This window comes from Coenobita brevimanus, chromosome 93, assembly GCF_032717465.1.
Source record: "Coenobita brevimanus isolate Jiangsu-jjx chromosome 93, ASM3271746v2, whole genome shotgun sequence".
NCBI classification, from domain to species: domain Eukaryota; kingdom Metazoa; phylum Arthropoda; class Malacostraca; order Decapoda; family Coenobitidae; genus Coenobita; species Coenobita brevimanus.
This window is the reverse complement of record NC_137046.1, coordinates 50,531,393-50,547,362: the sequence shown is the minus strand read 5'-3', so window position 1 is coordinate 50,547,362 and position 15,970 is coordinate 50,531,393. Positions and strand designations below refer to the sequence as shown.

Genomic DNA, 15,970 nt, shown 5'->3' with positions numbered 1-15,970 from the left:
GGTATACAGGGCGAAGTCTGAGTCACAGAGACTTTTACTTGATAACCTAAATCATAGGGAAAGGAAAAATATGATATTTAAGGTGGCAAATCAGATGAAGAGGGAGAATAGGGATATTATAGGTGAGCAGTGTGTGAAGAATGATGAAGGAAGGGTAGTGGTGAACAGTGGGGATATTAAAGATGAATGGAGAAAGCATTATATCCAGTTGTTGAATGAGGAGTTTGACTGGGACAGGGAGGGTTTGGAGACAGCAGATCCAGTGTTTGGCCCTTGGCCTTTGATTGACGTTGCTACTGTGAGTTTGGCAATAGGCAGGATGCAGGATGCAGGTGTGTCGGGGTTGACTGCCGAAATGTTGAATACCTCAGGAGATATGAGGCGTCTAGAGCACAAGGGGCGAACTCACGAAAATAAAGTTTCAAGATAATCGCGTTTAAAGATTAGATGTGATATTATCATTATGAGTGGGCTTAGCCTAACATATCATACATCAAAAACTTCAACAAGGTGTTCTGAACATATTTCTGCAAATAAAAGTTTGTGACACTTATGACATTTGTTATTTAATTTTTCATCCTAAGGGTATGTTGCGGAGGCATGACAACACTACATTCTTGCTTTTATTTTGCCCTGAGCAGTTATCAGAGAAAATAACTAGATGCTTGATATAAGGCTGAACTTTGTGTTGTATAAAGTAATGAACACACGAAGCTATGTCACTCGAACCTCTCTTCCCCTCTGTTTCTGTCCACACAAACATACAGGCTTTGTTCCTTTTAACATCGTGTATGCCAAAATTATAAGTCCAGAGCTTTCTTTTATAAAACTGCAGGCCTATACTGAGCTTGGGAGTGCGCGAAGCCTGCTGCAAGGCAAAACAAATCAGTCCTCACTGCTGGAGCTCATTGCAAATGCAGTCGCCACGAAAAACAGTAAAAAAGTGTGGATACACACATACGCGTCTGTATGTAAACACGTATTCATAGCTGACAGAGAGACAGCTGTGCGCTGATTTGCCGAGAGTGAGGCGGGACTCCCAGTCCAGCCGCTCATTGGCTACCTACCTTGCCCCTTGTCCTCTTGCTTCCCGTACATGAGTGGGTAAGCCTGGGGAAAAAAATAAAGCCACATCCAGCCTTCTGTATGGGGCCTTTAGGGTAGCATTTCCTGTACTGTAACATGCGAAACTGTTAGTCGAGAGTTCGCCCATTGTGCTCATAGTGATAACTCAATTTCCGTAAATGTGGCATCTTCGCCCCTTGTGCTCTAGACGCCTCATATAGAGGTGAGGTTAGTCACTGACCTGGTAAATATGATATGATTATATATGAGTGTGTTGTCCCAGATGATTGGCTGAAGAGTGTAACTGTAAATGTGTATAAAGGGAAGGGTGATGCCCTGGAAAGAGGAAATTATACTGTAGAGGTATAAAGCTCTTAGACCAGATAATGAAGGTAATGGAGAGAGTTCTAGAAGGTATGATTAGAGAAAGAGTGAATATTGATGAGATGCAGTTTGGGTTTATGCCAAGCAGGGGGACCACTGATGCCATATTCATTGCTAAACAGCTTCAGGAAAAATATATTGGGAAGAAAAGGGATCTGTATTTTGTTTTTGTTGATTTGGAAAAGGCATTTGACAGTCTCTAGAGAGGTGGTGAAGTGGGCAATGAGAAAGCTTGGCTTGGAGGAATGGCTGGGTAGGGTGGTTATGCCCATGTATGTGGGTGCTCGCACCCAGGTAAGAGTGACTGGAGATTTGAGTGATGAGTTTTCCGTGAACGTTGGTGTGCATCAGGGGTCAGTTTTGAGTCCCATGTTGTTTATCATGGTACTTGAAGCCCTCTCACGTGACTTCAGAAACGGACTCCCGTGGGAGATGTTGTATGCTGACGATTTGGTGATGATTGCAGAGAACGAAAGGGAGGCGGAGGAAAGATTTAGGAAGTGGAGAGATCGTACGGGACATAAGGGCTTAAGGGTAAATGCAGATAAAACAAAAGTGATGATATCTAGGGTTGGTGGTAGTACTATTAAAGACGAGGGAGAGTGGCCATGTGCAGTTTGCCACAAGGGCATGGGAAGTAATGCTATCTTGTATAGTGTTTGTGATAAATGGGTGCACAAGAGATGTAGTGGTATCAGAGGCAGACTGTGAGAAAATGATGATTTTATGTGTGCGGCGTGTTGAGGAGGGCAGGTGGAGATTGTCAGGCATGAAAGGGTTGAACTTGCTGGCGAGTCTCTTGAGTGTGTGGAAGAGTTTTGTTATTTGAGAGACATGTTGTGTGCTGGAGGTGGCTGGAACTAGCTCTGTGGCTAGGGTGAGAAGTGGTTGGAAGAAGTTCAGGGAGCTCTTGCCTCTCCTGACATTAAGAGGAATCTCCCTACATGCTAAGGGGTCTTTGTATGCAGCATGTGTTAGGAGTGTAATGCTGTATGGTAGTGAAACCTGAGCAGTAGAGGAGGAGGATATTCGCAGGCTCAGACGTACAGAAATGACAATGATTAGGTGGATGTGCAGTGAGTCCCTGCTTGCAAGGCCTGGGGGGTCTGGGTTTACGATGGAAGAGTTGAGTGGTAGGATGGGATTGGAGTGTACTGGTGTTGTGATGAGGAGAGGTAGATTGAGATGGTTTGGACATGTGGAGAGGATGGGGGTTAATAACTGGGTGCAGAAGGTGAGAAGTGTTAATACTGGGGGTGGGGTTGTGAGAGGTAGATTGAGAAAGACGTGGGACGAGGTCATTGTGACCTCAGGGTTAAGGGACTGAACAGGGAGGCTGCAACAGATTGTGCAGCATGGAGAGCCACCATTAGGTGACCAAGGCCGACGCATGCAAGCATGTTGGAGCCTTCAAAAATGAAAACAAATGAATATACAGTAATCATTGTACTATCCGGAGGCCCACTTTCCGGACTCCCCACTTACCGGATATTGTGGGCCTGGACCTTCGGAACCCAAAAATGGCCAAAAAAAGAAAAAAATACCCCCCCAAATCCGAATTTTCTCCCACCCATAATTTGAAATTGCTGCGCAGCGTCGAAGAGCTGTTTACACCAGGGCCCCTTCACCCCTTCCTTCTTCCCCCCTCCCCCCTCCCCAGTCAGGGTTGCCATTTGGTATTTTTCATTACCAAATGTGGGCCAATTTGGTACTGAAATGTTCGTTTGGTAGTGAATCAGCATGATCCATTTACCAAACAGGTTATTCACATGTATAAAGATATAGAGAATGGAGATGGTGGATTGTCTGCCTTCTTTGATTAATCTGCTAGCATACATAGCGCATAAATAAACATGCTGCTGATTATAAGGAGAGTGATTCTTTCCATTTGTACATATAATTAGTGAGGAATAAATGCATTGTTTAAGAATCTGGTAATGAAAAGTTAAATTTGGTAATGAAAATTGAGGAGTTTGGTAATGTGGGGGAGCTCAGATCTGGCAACCCTGCCCTCAGTTACTGCCTAAACACTGTCGAGGGTGGATGTTCATCGCAATCGATGTCGCACGTGCTCATTTTTGTGATCAAACAGTGAATAAACTGCAATACCTTGCCACTAGACCACATGGGAATTTACAGTGTTGTGCAGTGTTAAGAAATTAGAATTTAGAGTGCAAAGGTTTAAGTGTACAGTGCAATGTGGCAGCTGAAACTGGCGGTTGAAAGTGGCGTGGCGCACTTAGGAACAGAATGTGCAGTGTTAAACAATTATAGCTCACAGTGCAAAGAATTAAGCGTAGCACAACACTGGATTACTGTAAGTGCTTCAAGAGCATTTTCATCACTACCTGAGCCTACGAGGAGGCGGCCACAGATGTGCTGTAAGTACCCTGTACACTTAAATATTTTCCATAACCACTTCCAATTCCTCATTCTTTGGTTCCTTTTCATTTATTTCATACTTTATGACCATTATTGGTGTGAACAGGGTCTTAAATAGGTGCCATGCATATCCGGTAGGGAGTTATTTAGGTGGCTTTCAAAGTTAGGTTGGGTTAGGGTCCTTAAGTACCAGTCCAGGGGTACTTTCCGGAAGGGGCCACTTTCCGGACATCCCTTTGGCTCTATTACATTGGATAGTGGAGGGATTAGTGTATGTGTGTGTGTGTGTGTGTGTGTGTGTATATATATATATATATATATACAGTATATATATATACTGTATATATATAAATATATATATATATATATATATATATATATATATATATATATATATCGACAGAAAATGAGCGTTTATGAGAGAAAGAGAGAGAATTTACATCATACTGGGACCAACAGAAATCAGGAACTGTTTTGCTGTTTCTTGTGGGGAGGGGGGAATAAAATGCAAATATAAAAAGTACAACCTCTGTAGTAGGGTTTTCTGGTTCAGAAAGACAACAATCTATCTATCTATCTATCTATAGCCCGACGCCCTAATCCCGCAAAGGGTGGCCGCAGACAAAACGCCTCCAAGTCACTCTGTCACCCACCATTTGACTCCCCTCCCCCCAACTCACCCCCCCCTCCCTCATATACCTCTCAACTCCATCCCTCCACCTCATCCTCGGTCTACCCCTCCCTCTCCCTCCCTCCACCTCATCTACATACATCCTCTTAGTCAGTCTTTCATTCTCCATCCTCTCCACATGTCCAAACCACCTCAGTGTATTTCTCCTAATCTTTTCAACCACATCCACATCTACCCCACAACGTTCCTTCACTTCTTCATTCGTCAACCTGTCCCTCCATGTCACTCCACATGCTCCTCTCAAGTAACTCATTTCCACTGCTCTCACTCTTGACTTGTTCCCCTCTTGCAAGGTCCACGCCTCGCTTCCATACGTCAGGGTAGGGATCACAATACCATCATGCAGTGACTTCTTAACTTCCATACTCACCTCCCTATTTCTCATCACTGCTTTCAGTGTGCCAACAACCTTCCTTCCCTGCTGTACCCTTTCACGTACTTCATCCCCCAACAACAATGTGTGTGGTAATTGTTCCCTCCGTTCAAACACTGCACAACCGAAACACTTAACATCCATGTTTCAAACCTACTGTTCTCTCTCACTACACATGATCTAGAGTGTGCACCTAAATTATTATGGCCAGATGTTTGTAGTTCACTATGTTCATATCAAAAAAGAACAAAAATAACACCTGACATACCTTGCCATTATCACACATTTTGTGTGGCACACCCATAGCTATCCCATGCTTATCATCCTTTAAGCTGTCTGGCAGTTCTTCATCCTTCATACGGGTATCTGGCTGTGGGGGATGAGGAAACCAACGCCCATGCCAATTCTCGACAGGGTCACTCTGCAATATTAGAGCTTACAATTACTACACGTTCTTTCAGGATGTGGTTGTGGGTGTCCATCATCCACTTGATGTAGTGTTGCCTACTTCTTCCTTCATGTCTCATTCTTCTTCTGCACCTGTCCTCCTCTCTTCCAATTTCTTGAATCCTTCCTGTCACTATTTATTGCCCTTTTTTCCACTTCAGGTGGCTCTACATTGACATGCAAATGGTCTCAGGAAACCAGTTATAATGTGGGATGGCAACCATATAGCCAAATAATGGGGCAACATGGAGCCTACTTTGGTGCTCCTGTTCACTGGGTGGAGGGATGCAAATGCAGCATCCACTCAGGCACCAAACCTCCACACTAAACCCTGCACTGTGGTGAGATGCTGTCAGCCACACTGAAACATCGGTTCACTGCACAAGACAGCCCTGCAGAGGTGGTTGCTTGCCTGCAGATGATGGGTCTGCTTGATCAGACAGACTGGGACAGCACAACAATAACAGATTCTTAGATTACCCAAGACTATCCAGTACCTTACAAGCAAATTCACTACTGGTGGCAAGTTAACACTTTCATCATCCTATACCTGAAAACACCAAGTTTGTATCATTCACTATCATGGGAATTATGGAGCTGGGGAATAATGACCAAGCAGCAGCTTGAACTTCAATGCCTCTAACTCGAACACCGCTGAACATTGCTGTAGGTACCAGTACCAATTGTAAATAGCCTCATCTATATTTTAATCATTTAACTTTCTAAATGGTTTCACTGTTGATTGTTCATTGCTAACAGCAAACATGGCTGCTTTACTCAAAAGTTTGTCTTCAGTGACCCTTATATCAAAGAAACTATTTTTAAATTCCAGTCAGTCACAATTTGAGCTGAAGATGCCCCTTTGCCCAGTTTTTCAAGGAAATTTAATTGTTCTTGGACTGACAGATGCTTCTGCTTAGCTCTGGGAGCAGACTTAAACCTAGGGATGAAAGTCGTTTTGGATAACATCTTTCTTCTATACCTTTTTCTTGCCTGTAAAGAAAAACAAAAAAATACAGTAGATAATCATTAACTTTAAACACGGATCTGCAGTTGGGAGCGTTGTTGTCCAAGTCACATGCTGGTTTTTTCATACAATCCGTACTCATCTGAGCTACATTGAATCTGTCTGCTCAGAATTTTTGTCCAAGTAATGTGGGGTGAGAGTTAACGGGGATTCTACTGTATATATGGATGGAGTTACCAAAGATGAAAGGTTGGGCCGTGAATGTTGGAGCAAATGCTATAGTCTGGAAACTGCCTGTACTGTTGTTTGGTGTTAATACTGTACCGTTATGTGAAGACGACTGGGAGTTGTTTGGTCTGGTGGAATAACTTGCGAGTGTATGGGTATGTAAGTAAGGAATTTAAAGTTGAATGTTGCTATGAGTAAAGTCATAGTCTTTGAGAGGAGTGAAGTCACAGAATGGACAGTAAGGCTGGATGCTCAGGAAACGGAAAATGGAAAACAATCAAGTTTTTAAGCAGTGTGATGAGCAAGGATGAAGTTTTGAGGATGAAATGCAAAAAAGGGTGCAGCAGGGAAGAATGGTTGCTGGTTCCCTGAATGCAGTGATAAGGAATAAGGAAGTATGCATGGAAGTAAAAATTGCTGCATGAGAGTGTTGTGATCCCACACTCTAACACATGGAAGTGAGGCTAAGACCCTGTTGTAAGGACAAGTCAAGAGTGACAGAAGTGGAAGGAGAGTCACCATATTTGAGAGAAGCATGTTGAATTACATGGACTTGGAGAGATAAATGAGAAGCGAAGGAGTACTGTGTTGACGTGGATGAGACTGAATTAGTTTAGTCATGTGGAGAGCATGAAGAAGGAGAGACTGATTGGTGGAATGTGTGAGAGTGAGGTGGAGGTGGTGAGGAGGAGGGGGAGTGGGAGACTGAGGATGAGATATACGGATGAAGTGGAGAGGGAGACGAGAGAGGGGATGAAAGTTGGAGGGAAGGTATCCAAATGGCAGACAACAGGGTGACATGGAGGCAGTTCGTTTGTGGACACCCCTCATGAGATCAACCCCTTAAGTACTATGTATGACGATCATTGTCTTCCAAGGCTTGGTAAGTAAAGTCCTATGTTCCACGATCATAGCAAGTTCACATAATACTGGAGAGCTGTAACCATGCCTCTTTTATGATGTAAATGGTACCTGGCCAATGGAAACTAAGAGATCCAGTGGTGGACGGCATGATCTGGCCCCCCTCCATGGGTATAAGGACCCCACTCCAGGCCATCTCTCCACCTACCTCTCCCCCACTGGATCCTGCCCTCTGTGTCCCCTCCCACCCAAACTATTCCCCATACCCTCTCTAGATTGTACTGGTTCTGTATGGCAGGCATCTTCCCTCCCTTCCCCTCCCCTCCTGATGCCCCATCCATACTCCCTCCACCCCCCATTTCCCCTTATTACTCAAGGACATCCCATTCTTGCTGATTGTGAGGAATGACTTTTTTTTTTTCTTTTTTTCTTAATGGTTAATTGTGCAGTAACCATTACACATATGAGCATAAAATAAACATTTTCTGGTGAGTAAAATCAATCTCTTCAAATATATGAGACCAATACAGTAGTCCCTCATTTATCTGGACGTGTTCATTATCCAGATGCTGGACCTTGGCTCTATTAACCCTTAAAAGATGGGTGTCCACAAATGCTGTCCGAGGGTACTAGGGCCAAAAAGACGCGTGTCCGCATATGCGGTCACGCCCCCCCCCCAAACCAACCCCAACCATCCCACCCCCCTACCACCACACCAACACACCACCTACCTCCCATCCCCACCCTCACTCTCCCACCACGACCCCCCACCCTCCCCCCACCATCCCACCCAAAACATCCAGCCCCCCAAATCTCCCTACTGTCCTCCCAATACTCTCCACAGCCCCCTACCACCCCTAACCCCCACCCTCTCACCACCCCTACCCTCCCCACCCCCACATCCCCCACAATCCCCAATCCCCCCAAGAGCTTCCCCACCACCCACCACCCCCTATCCCCCACCCCCAACTGCCCTCCCCATACCCCCACCATCCCCAACCCCCTACCTCCTCCATCCCCCACCCCCATACCCCCCAAGCCCCTCACACCCCCCCAAACAACACCACCCCTCTAATCCCCAATGCCACCCCCACCCGTCTCCCCCCACCCGTCTCCTGACCCCCAACTTACCACCCCCACCCATCATCCCCTCCAACGCTACCCCCACCCCCACCCCCACCTCCCCCAAGAACCCAGTCCCCATCCCTGCACCACCCCACAACCCCCACACCCCCCGACACCTCCCCCCCCACAAATCCCCCACCATATTGCACCAGCCGATTATGCCCGTCCTGAGTGTATGTCAAAACATTATGATGCCCGTCTTTTAGGGGTTAAACCATTATCCAAATTTACTTGCCATTATCTGGCCGTAAAGACCCCGAGTACTTTGGTCCGGCCAGTCGACATGTTCAAACACTCAGTATCATGACCACTGGGCTCGAGCCGTGCGCGGGAAGTAGGCCGTAACCCACAACCAGAACTAAAATGTCTGTCTGCCCCTGTACTGAATAGTCAAATTCGCGCACTCCTCTGATCACTCCTAACGAACCCCCAGCACCCAAGTAATAAGACTGTAACCCACAAGCAGTGTCAAAATATCTGTACACATCCCTATCGAACGTCCGGAGTTGCGCAGCCACCAGGCTTAGTCTTTTCTAATTGTCACCGAGAGTGCAACACAGACCGCATGCCACGAGTACATGTTCGGTGATGATGGCTGTCCACCTCTCAACTGAACATCCAAAGTCGCCCCGTCACCGGGAGTTGTGTTTCCACATGGCCATCAGGCGTCTAACAGAGCGCAAACCACGAGTAAATGTATGGTAAAAGCACCCGTCCGCCTCGTGACAGAAGGATGAAAATCCTGCCCACAACCTCACTTCTCCCATCCCATCCCTAATCCATACCCTACTGGCTCCCCCCTTACTCCCTCACCTCCTTTGCATTGATAGCACTGACTCATGAGTTTTTGCAGTTTTTTTGCAATCTATTCGAATACTATTGGTTGTACCGAAATTCCAAAGAGACCACGAGGAAGCTCATTAAATTCTGAATCTAAACATGTGCTTAATTCTTGGAAGGTGCCAACAAAATTTTGCACTAGGATGGTGGGAAGTCATATGAAGGTAAGTTTTACACCCAAATACTATTTATTCTCACTGCATTTCTGTACTTTTACTCATCATTTTTCTGTGTTTTTATTAGCTTACCTTATAGTATAAACACCAGCAAAGATGATGGTATACCATTCATAACAATTTAACCAATTTCCAGTGGCATGTTTGGCAGTGGAATTTTTTTTGTGGCCCAGGAACAGCTATCACTGGTGTCAGATCACTAGTTTTCCAACAATCCTGAAGTTATTTATGGATGCTTTTTGTTTATGCACTGTTTCCTTGGTGTTTAGCATTGCAGTAATATGGATAATCCTATGTGTGTTTTGATGTCTAAATATGGCAGATTGATCTGAAAACTGCCAAAATTAGGAGGGGTTGTGGTAGGTGGTGGTGACCATCATCCACTCACTTGATGTAGTGCAGCCTACTTCCTTAGCTTTTATCATTCTTTTTCTGTGCCTGCCCTCCTCTCTTCCTATTTCTCCTATCTTTCCTGTCACTTCTTATTCCTTTTCTTTCCTTTACAGGTGGCTTTACATTGAGTGACAAGCCAAATGGTTTCCTGTAAGCCAAGAAACCATTTACAACGCTGGGTGGTAACCATATAACCAAACCATACGTGCTCCCTACATGTCTACAAGTGGGTTGGTGGAGGGTTGGTGCCCCCCTCTGTAAAACAACTAACTCAGTGACAAATGGCCACCCTTTACGGGATTATGGTGTCTGGCAATAGATAGATAGATCGTATATACAGTTGTGTATAGGTAGGCTAGGATGTTTTTTGGTTTTCAGTTTTTTTTTTTTTTCCCCATGGTTTTCTTGGTGTTTGGCAACTTGTGTTTTGATGTCTAAATATGGCAGGTTGACCTGAAAACTGCCAAAATTAGGAGGGGTACTGTACATACAATTGCGTATAAGTAGGGTGTTTTTTGGTTCTCAGTGTTTATTTGCATGGTTTTCTTGGTGTTCAGCATTACTTTGGATATTTCTGTGTATGTTTTGATGTCTAAATATGGCAGACTGACCTGAAAACAGTGCCAAAATTAGGAGGGGTACAGTACTTACAGTAGTGTATAAGTAAAGTATTTTTTGGTTTTCAATTTTTTTTTTTTCTTGGTGTTGAGCATTACTTTGGATTTTCTTGTGTGTGTTTTGACGCCTAAATATAGCAGACTGACCTGAAAACAGAGCCAAAATTAGGAGGAGTACTGTACATACAGTAGTGTATAGGTAAGGTGTTATTGGGCTTTCTTTCTTTTTTTTTTTTTTTTTTTTTTTTTTTTTTTTTTTTTTTTTTTTTTTTGGGGGGGGCATTACTTTGGATATTACTATGTGTGTTTTGTCTAATTATGCCTGAATGACCAGAAAACACCGCTCAAGTAAGCAGACATACTGTACAAACAGGTATAGGTTGGAGGTTGGGTATAGGTTGGGTCTGGGTATAGCAGGGGGGATATTGTTCATTATCCAGACATTGCCACTACCCAGACATGCCTTTGGCTCTATTATGCTGGAAAGTTGAGAGACTGCTGCACTTACTTTGGTGCAATTTTTTTCTCTCTATAAGCAAGAGGTAACAATTTTTACTCTTGACATTTTCTGACAATCAATATTGCAGTAACGATTAGTCATATGAGAGTGACATATAAATTTTCAGGTGTAAGTTCAAGCTCTTCAAATCTGAATGAAAAAATTTTACCCTGATGAAAGTTAAAAAATCGGACCCTTTTTGCAGTTCCAGGGGTAGGCAGGCCAGGAGATTTGCGTACCTATTTTATAAGGGTGTAAGTTGACAGCTATGGATACCTAGACAGACAAATTACAGAACAGAATATGTAACTTAAAGGTATACTACACTAACCTTTACAGTGTCTTCTCTTCTCTCCATACCTAGTCTATTATCTTCTTGTCTTACACTGCTTTGCAAAATGTCCCATAATGCCTCATCCACTTGCTTCAGGGCCTCACGTGCACCTCTCTGAGGCAGCTGCGTCTTATCATCTTCGAGGTCAACGTAATTCTGCCAACTGGTGTCATCATCATATTTTTCTGACTCAGGATCATCTGCAATTCAAGTTAGAGAGGTTCATATTATTGCTGAATTAATCAGATTCTTAAACAGCATCCAAATAAATGAAACAAGTTAAGATATAAACAATTATAATGAAAACAGTATGATCTATGGAGTGACATTTTCAGTCTATATATTGGATTATAGTTGCTGCTGGTGTTGTGCTACCCCAGCCTGTCTGATCTAGCTGCCTACTGCAGGCAATCAATTGCCGCTGCAGGGCTGTCCTGTGCAGTGAACCACTGTTCCCATGCAGTTGTCAGGTTTGGTTCCTGGGTGGATGCCACACTTACATCTCCACCCAGTTAACAAGGGCACTATAGTAAGCTCCATGTCAACCCATTATTTGGCTATATGGGTATCAGCCAACAATGTAAAAGGGTTTCCTGAGTTACAGGAAACTGTTTGGCTAGGCAACTCACTGCAGAGCAACCGGAAGTGGAAAGAAGATACCTGTATATATAAATGGTAACAGGAAGAGTGGGAAGTAGGAAGAGAGGAAGAGGGAGACAGAAAAAGAATGACAGACATGAAGGACGAAGTAGGCAGCACATCAAGAGCGGATGATGGGCATCCCCACCTACCACCACTGTAATACTGTGAATGCATTAGATGAGTTAAAAGCCAATTTGTAAGTGCACAGAAGCAAAACACAGTCAGTCCTCACTATGCAATGAACAGCTAAAATGATGTATAAGAAGTTCTACCCAATCTCACTGAATGATCACAAGAATCACTATAGTGATGGTGAGAGCCTAGATCACTGTTTCTCAAACTTATGCACTTCATTCCTCACTTGTAGGGATCTTAATATCCTCGTGGCCCCCTTCAGTTTTCTCGCAAGACCCCAACAAATAATGATTACAAAAACTGTTTGGTGCTCTCCATTTATATTATTACTGTACTTTCAACTATCAATCAGAATGCATATTTTGTTCCATATCAATGGGATGGACAACACTATTTGCTTTCAGTCAGTCAACTGATTCAAGGTTGAGTCACTGATAACAGACATCTCATATCAGGGTCCACATCCAACTGCTTTCGGCTTTTGCTTTTCATGTGCAGAAGGATGGAAAAACCAGATTCACATAAATATGTTGTGGAAAATGGTAAGAGGACTCAAAGTGCGATTTCACAAAAACACTCTGATTTCAGTGGGAAAATGGTTGTTTTTTTATCAGCGTATGGCCCACAGGCATGCTTGGATGAGGCAGAGAAGGATAGATTTGGGGTTGACTTAAAATGTGTAGTAAGTGATATGGAGGATGATGAGATTGTAGTTTTGGGAGCGGACTTAAATGGTATGTAAGTGAAGGAGCTCAAGGATATGAAGGAATACATGGGGGATACACATAAGGTAAAAGAAATGAGAAATGAGAAGGGATAGTCGAGTCTGGAGAGGCAATGAACATGACTGTTTGCAACACACATTTTAGGAAGAGAAAGAGTAGGCTGAATATATACGAGTCAGGGGAAAATGGCAGCCAGATAGACTATTTCCTGGTCAGCAGGGCTGACAGGAGGTTAGTGAGGGATGTTAAAGTTATGGGGAGCAAGGAGTGTGTGGAGCAACACAAGTTATTGATATGTGCCATGGTGCTTAACCTGTGGATTGCGCAATTACCTTTTTTTATCCCATCCCATGGTGCTCAAAAAATGAAGGATTTTTTTTTTTTTTTTTAGTTTTTGTTTATTATAAACTTGAAGATAAACATCCACAGCATCATTTGGTAAAAAGAAAAAAAATCTCTCTCTCTCTCTCTCCGTCTTTGAGTAGCGCCATGCATAAGTTTGCATAGGGGTTGAGTTGTTTACGGTGATGCACAGCCAGCATAGCCTGTGCTGTGACTCGTAACGTGACGCTACCCAGCCTGAGCTGTGGCTTGCAATCCACAGGTTAAGGAGCAGGTGATGAAAAAGAGGACCTATGCACCTGGGAGTAAAAAATGGAAGCTGAAAAACCAAGTAGTACGGGCTGCCTTCTGTAGCGAGACAAGGAGAGTGATGACTGAACAGTGAGACAATGACAAAAGTGTTAATGAGTAGCAGACAGCCCTCAAGAGCAACCTCTTGAGAGTTACTGATTCAGTATGTGGAAGGACATGAGGCCCACCAAGACATAAGGTAACTTGGTGGTAGGATGAGGGTGTAGAAGCTGCAGTTAAGGAGAAAAGAAGGATTTTCTGGGAATGGAAGAGGGGTGGTAACAAAGAGGAAAACTTGGCTGCCATGCATAGGGTTAAATAAGAGGTTTACAGGGTGAAGTCTGGGTCACACAGACTTTTGCTTGATAACCTAAGTCATGTGGAAAGGAAGAATATGATATTAAAGGTAGCAAATCAGATGAAGAGGGAGAAGAGGGATCTTATAGGTGAGCAGTGTGTGAAGAATGATGAAGGAAGGGTAGTGGTGGTGAACAGTGGGGATATTAAAGATGCATGGAGACAGCATTACAGCCGGTTGTTGAATGAGGAGTTTGATGGGACAGGGAGGGTTTGGTGCCAACAGATCCAGTGTTTGGCCCTTGGCCTTTGATTGATGCTGCTACTGTGAGCAGGGCAATAGGCAGGATGCAGGTGGGGAAGGCAGCACGTGCTTCTGGGTTGCCTGCTGAAATGTTGAAACCCTCAGGATATGGGAGTGAGGTTAGTCGCTGACCTGATAAATACAATTATATATGAGTGTGTTGTCCCAGATGATTGGCTGAAGAGTGTAATTGTAAATGTGTACAAGGGGAAGGGTGATGCCCTGAAAAGAAGAAATTATAGAGGCATAAAGCTTTTAGACCAGATAATGAAGGTAATGGAGAGTATATTGATGAGACGCAGTTTGGGTTTATGCCAGGCAAAGTGACCACTGAGGCCATATTCATTGTTTGACAGCTTTGGGAAAAATATATAGGAAAGAAAAGGAAACTGTACTTTTTGTTGATTTGGAGAAGGCCTTTGATGGAGTCCTTAGAGAGGTAGTGCAGTGGGCAATGAGGAAGCTTGGGATCAAAGAGTGGCTGGTTAGGGTCACTATGGCCATGTATGTGGGTGCTCGCAACCAGGTAAGGGCGAATGAAGATTTGAGTGATGAGTTTTCCGTGAATGTTGTAGTAGCAGTAGTAGTAGTAGTTGTTCCCTAGGCAGTCTAGCCAAACAGCCCCGAGTCCCTTAGGAAGGCCATGGCCGAGACCGGGCTTTCCCACAGAGCTCTCAAAGAGTGTATGTTGTGTTGTTGTGTAGGTGATTGTGTGCAATGCAGTCTTCCATAATGTGCTTAATAGTATGGGGTGCTGTGCTGCATCCTGGACAGGCATCAGCAACAAAGTCATCCAGCCACTTCTGGTAGTTTAAGAAGACTGGATGGTGCCCACATCTCAGCCTGGTCAGGTGGACCCTGTCCTCACGAGGGAGATAGGATTAAGAAGGGTGGATGTCAGGAGGCCGTGCATGCAGCTGCGTGTTGTCTTTAAGTGACTGACTGGAGCGGCGGGTTATCTGAGTGTGGACGTGCTTCTGGATGCTGGTCTGAGGTGGGCGAGAGGGGAGAGATGACAGTATTTGTGTATGGTATCGTGTGCAGGGTGTTGTTTTGATGTTCCTTGGTGTGGGTGGATGTGCTGCCATGTAATATAGTGGATGTTGTGGGTTTGTGGAGGCTGCAGCAAGGAACCGGGTGCCTCTCATGTCTAGGTGATCCTTGACTTTGAGGACTTTGGTTTCTTGATGTAGGTGGTCTGTGGGTGTAGTAGCTGTGCAGCCTGTGATTATTTTTAGGAACTTGTTCTGTATGGTCTGGTTTCTTGATGTAGGTGGTCTGTGGGTGTAGTAGCTGTGCAGCCTGTGATTATTTTTAGGACCTTGTTCTGTATCGTCTGTAGAGTATTGTAGTGTGTTTTGGTGAAGGAGCCCAGGCAGGGCTTGCATAATTCATCACTGAATGTATGTATTGTTTGTATACTGTGGTGGTGGTTTCTTTGTTGTGTCCGAATGTTGTATGGACAGGTGACCTCAAGGCATTGAGTCTTCGTGTTATTTTATTTTCAATGTTTGTGATGTGTTGTTTAAATGACACTGATGTATTGTATGTTACACAAAGGATTTTTGTGTGTGTGTGTGTGATAGGGGAGTGTTGTTTATGGTGAGGTGTGGGATGTGACTGTGTTCTGCTGTCCAGTTTGTGAGAAGGGTCACTGTAGATTTGGCTGGGGCTATTTTGAGCCCGTTTGTGGTGAACCATTCGTATAAAGTGTTGAGGTAAGACTGGATGATGTGTGCAGCTGTGTTTGCGTTTTGGTGAGTACATGTAAGTGTTATATCATCTGCATAGGAAGCTATGTGTATTTGTGGTGTGTGGGGTGTGGGTATGTTGTGCATGTATAGGTTAAAGA

The 15,970-nt window shown here is 44.2% G+C and overlaps 1 protein-coding gene across 2 annotated transcripts in view; it reads right to left on the bottom strand.

The window, feature by feature from the left end:
* LOC145412590 (uncharacterized) overlaps nt 1-15,970 on the bottom strand; it is a 73,532-nt gene that overhangs the window by 23,961 nt on the left and 33,601 nt on the right. The window contains exons 3-4 of one of the 2 annotated variants that reach the window (XM_080282498.1): nt 11,380-11,582; nt 5,164-5,316 (exon numbers count right to left, since the gene is read on the bottom strand). In XM_080282498.1, coding sequence (XP_080138624.1) covers nt 5,164-5,316; nt 11,380-11,582 — 356 coding nt within the window. The remainder of the gene's footprint in view (nt 1-5,163; nt 5,317-11,379; nt 11,583-15,970) is intronic. The other variant, XM_080282499.1, reaches the window with a different exon arrangement.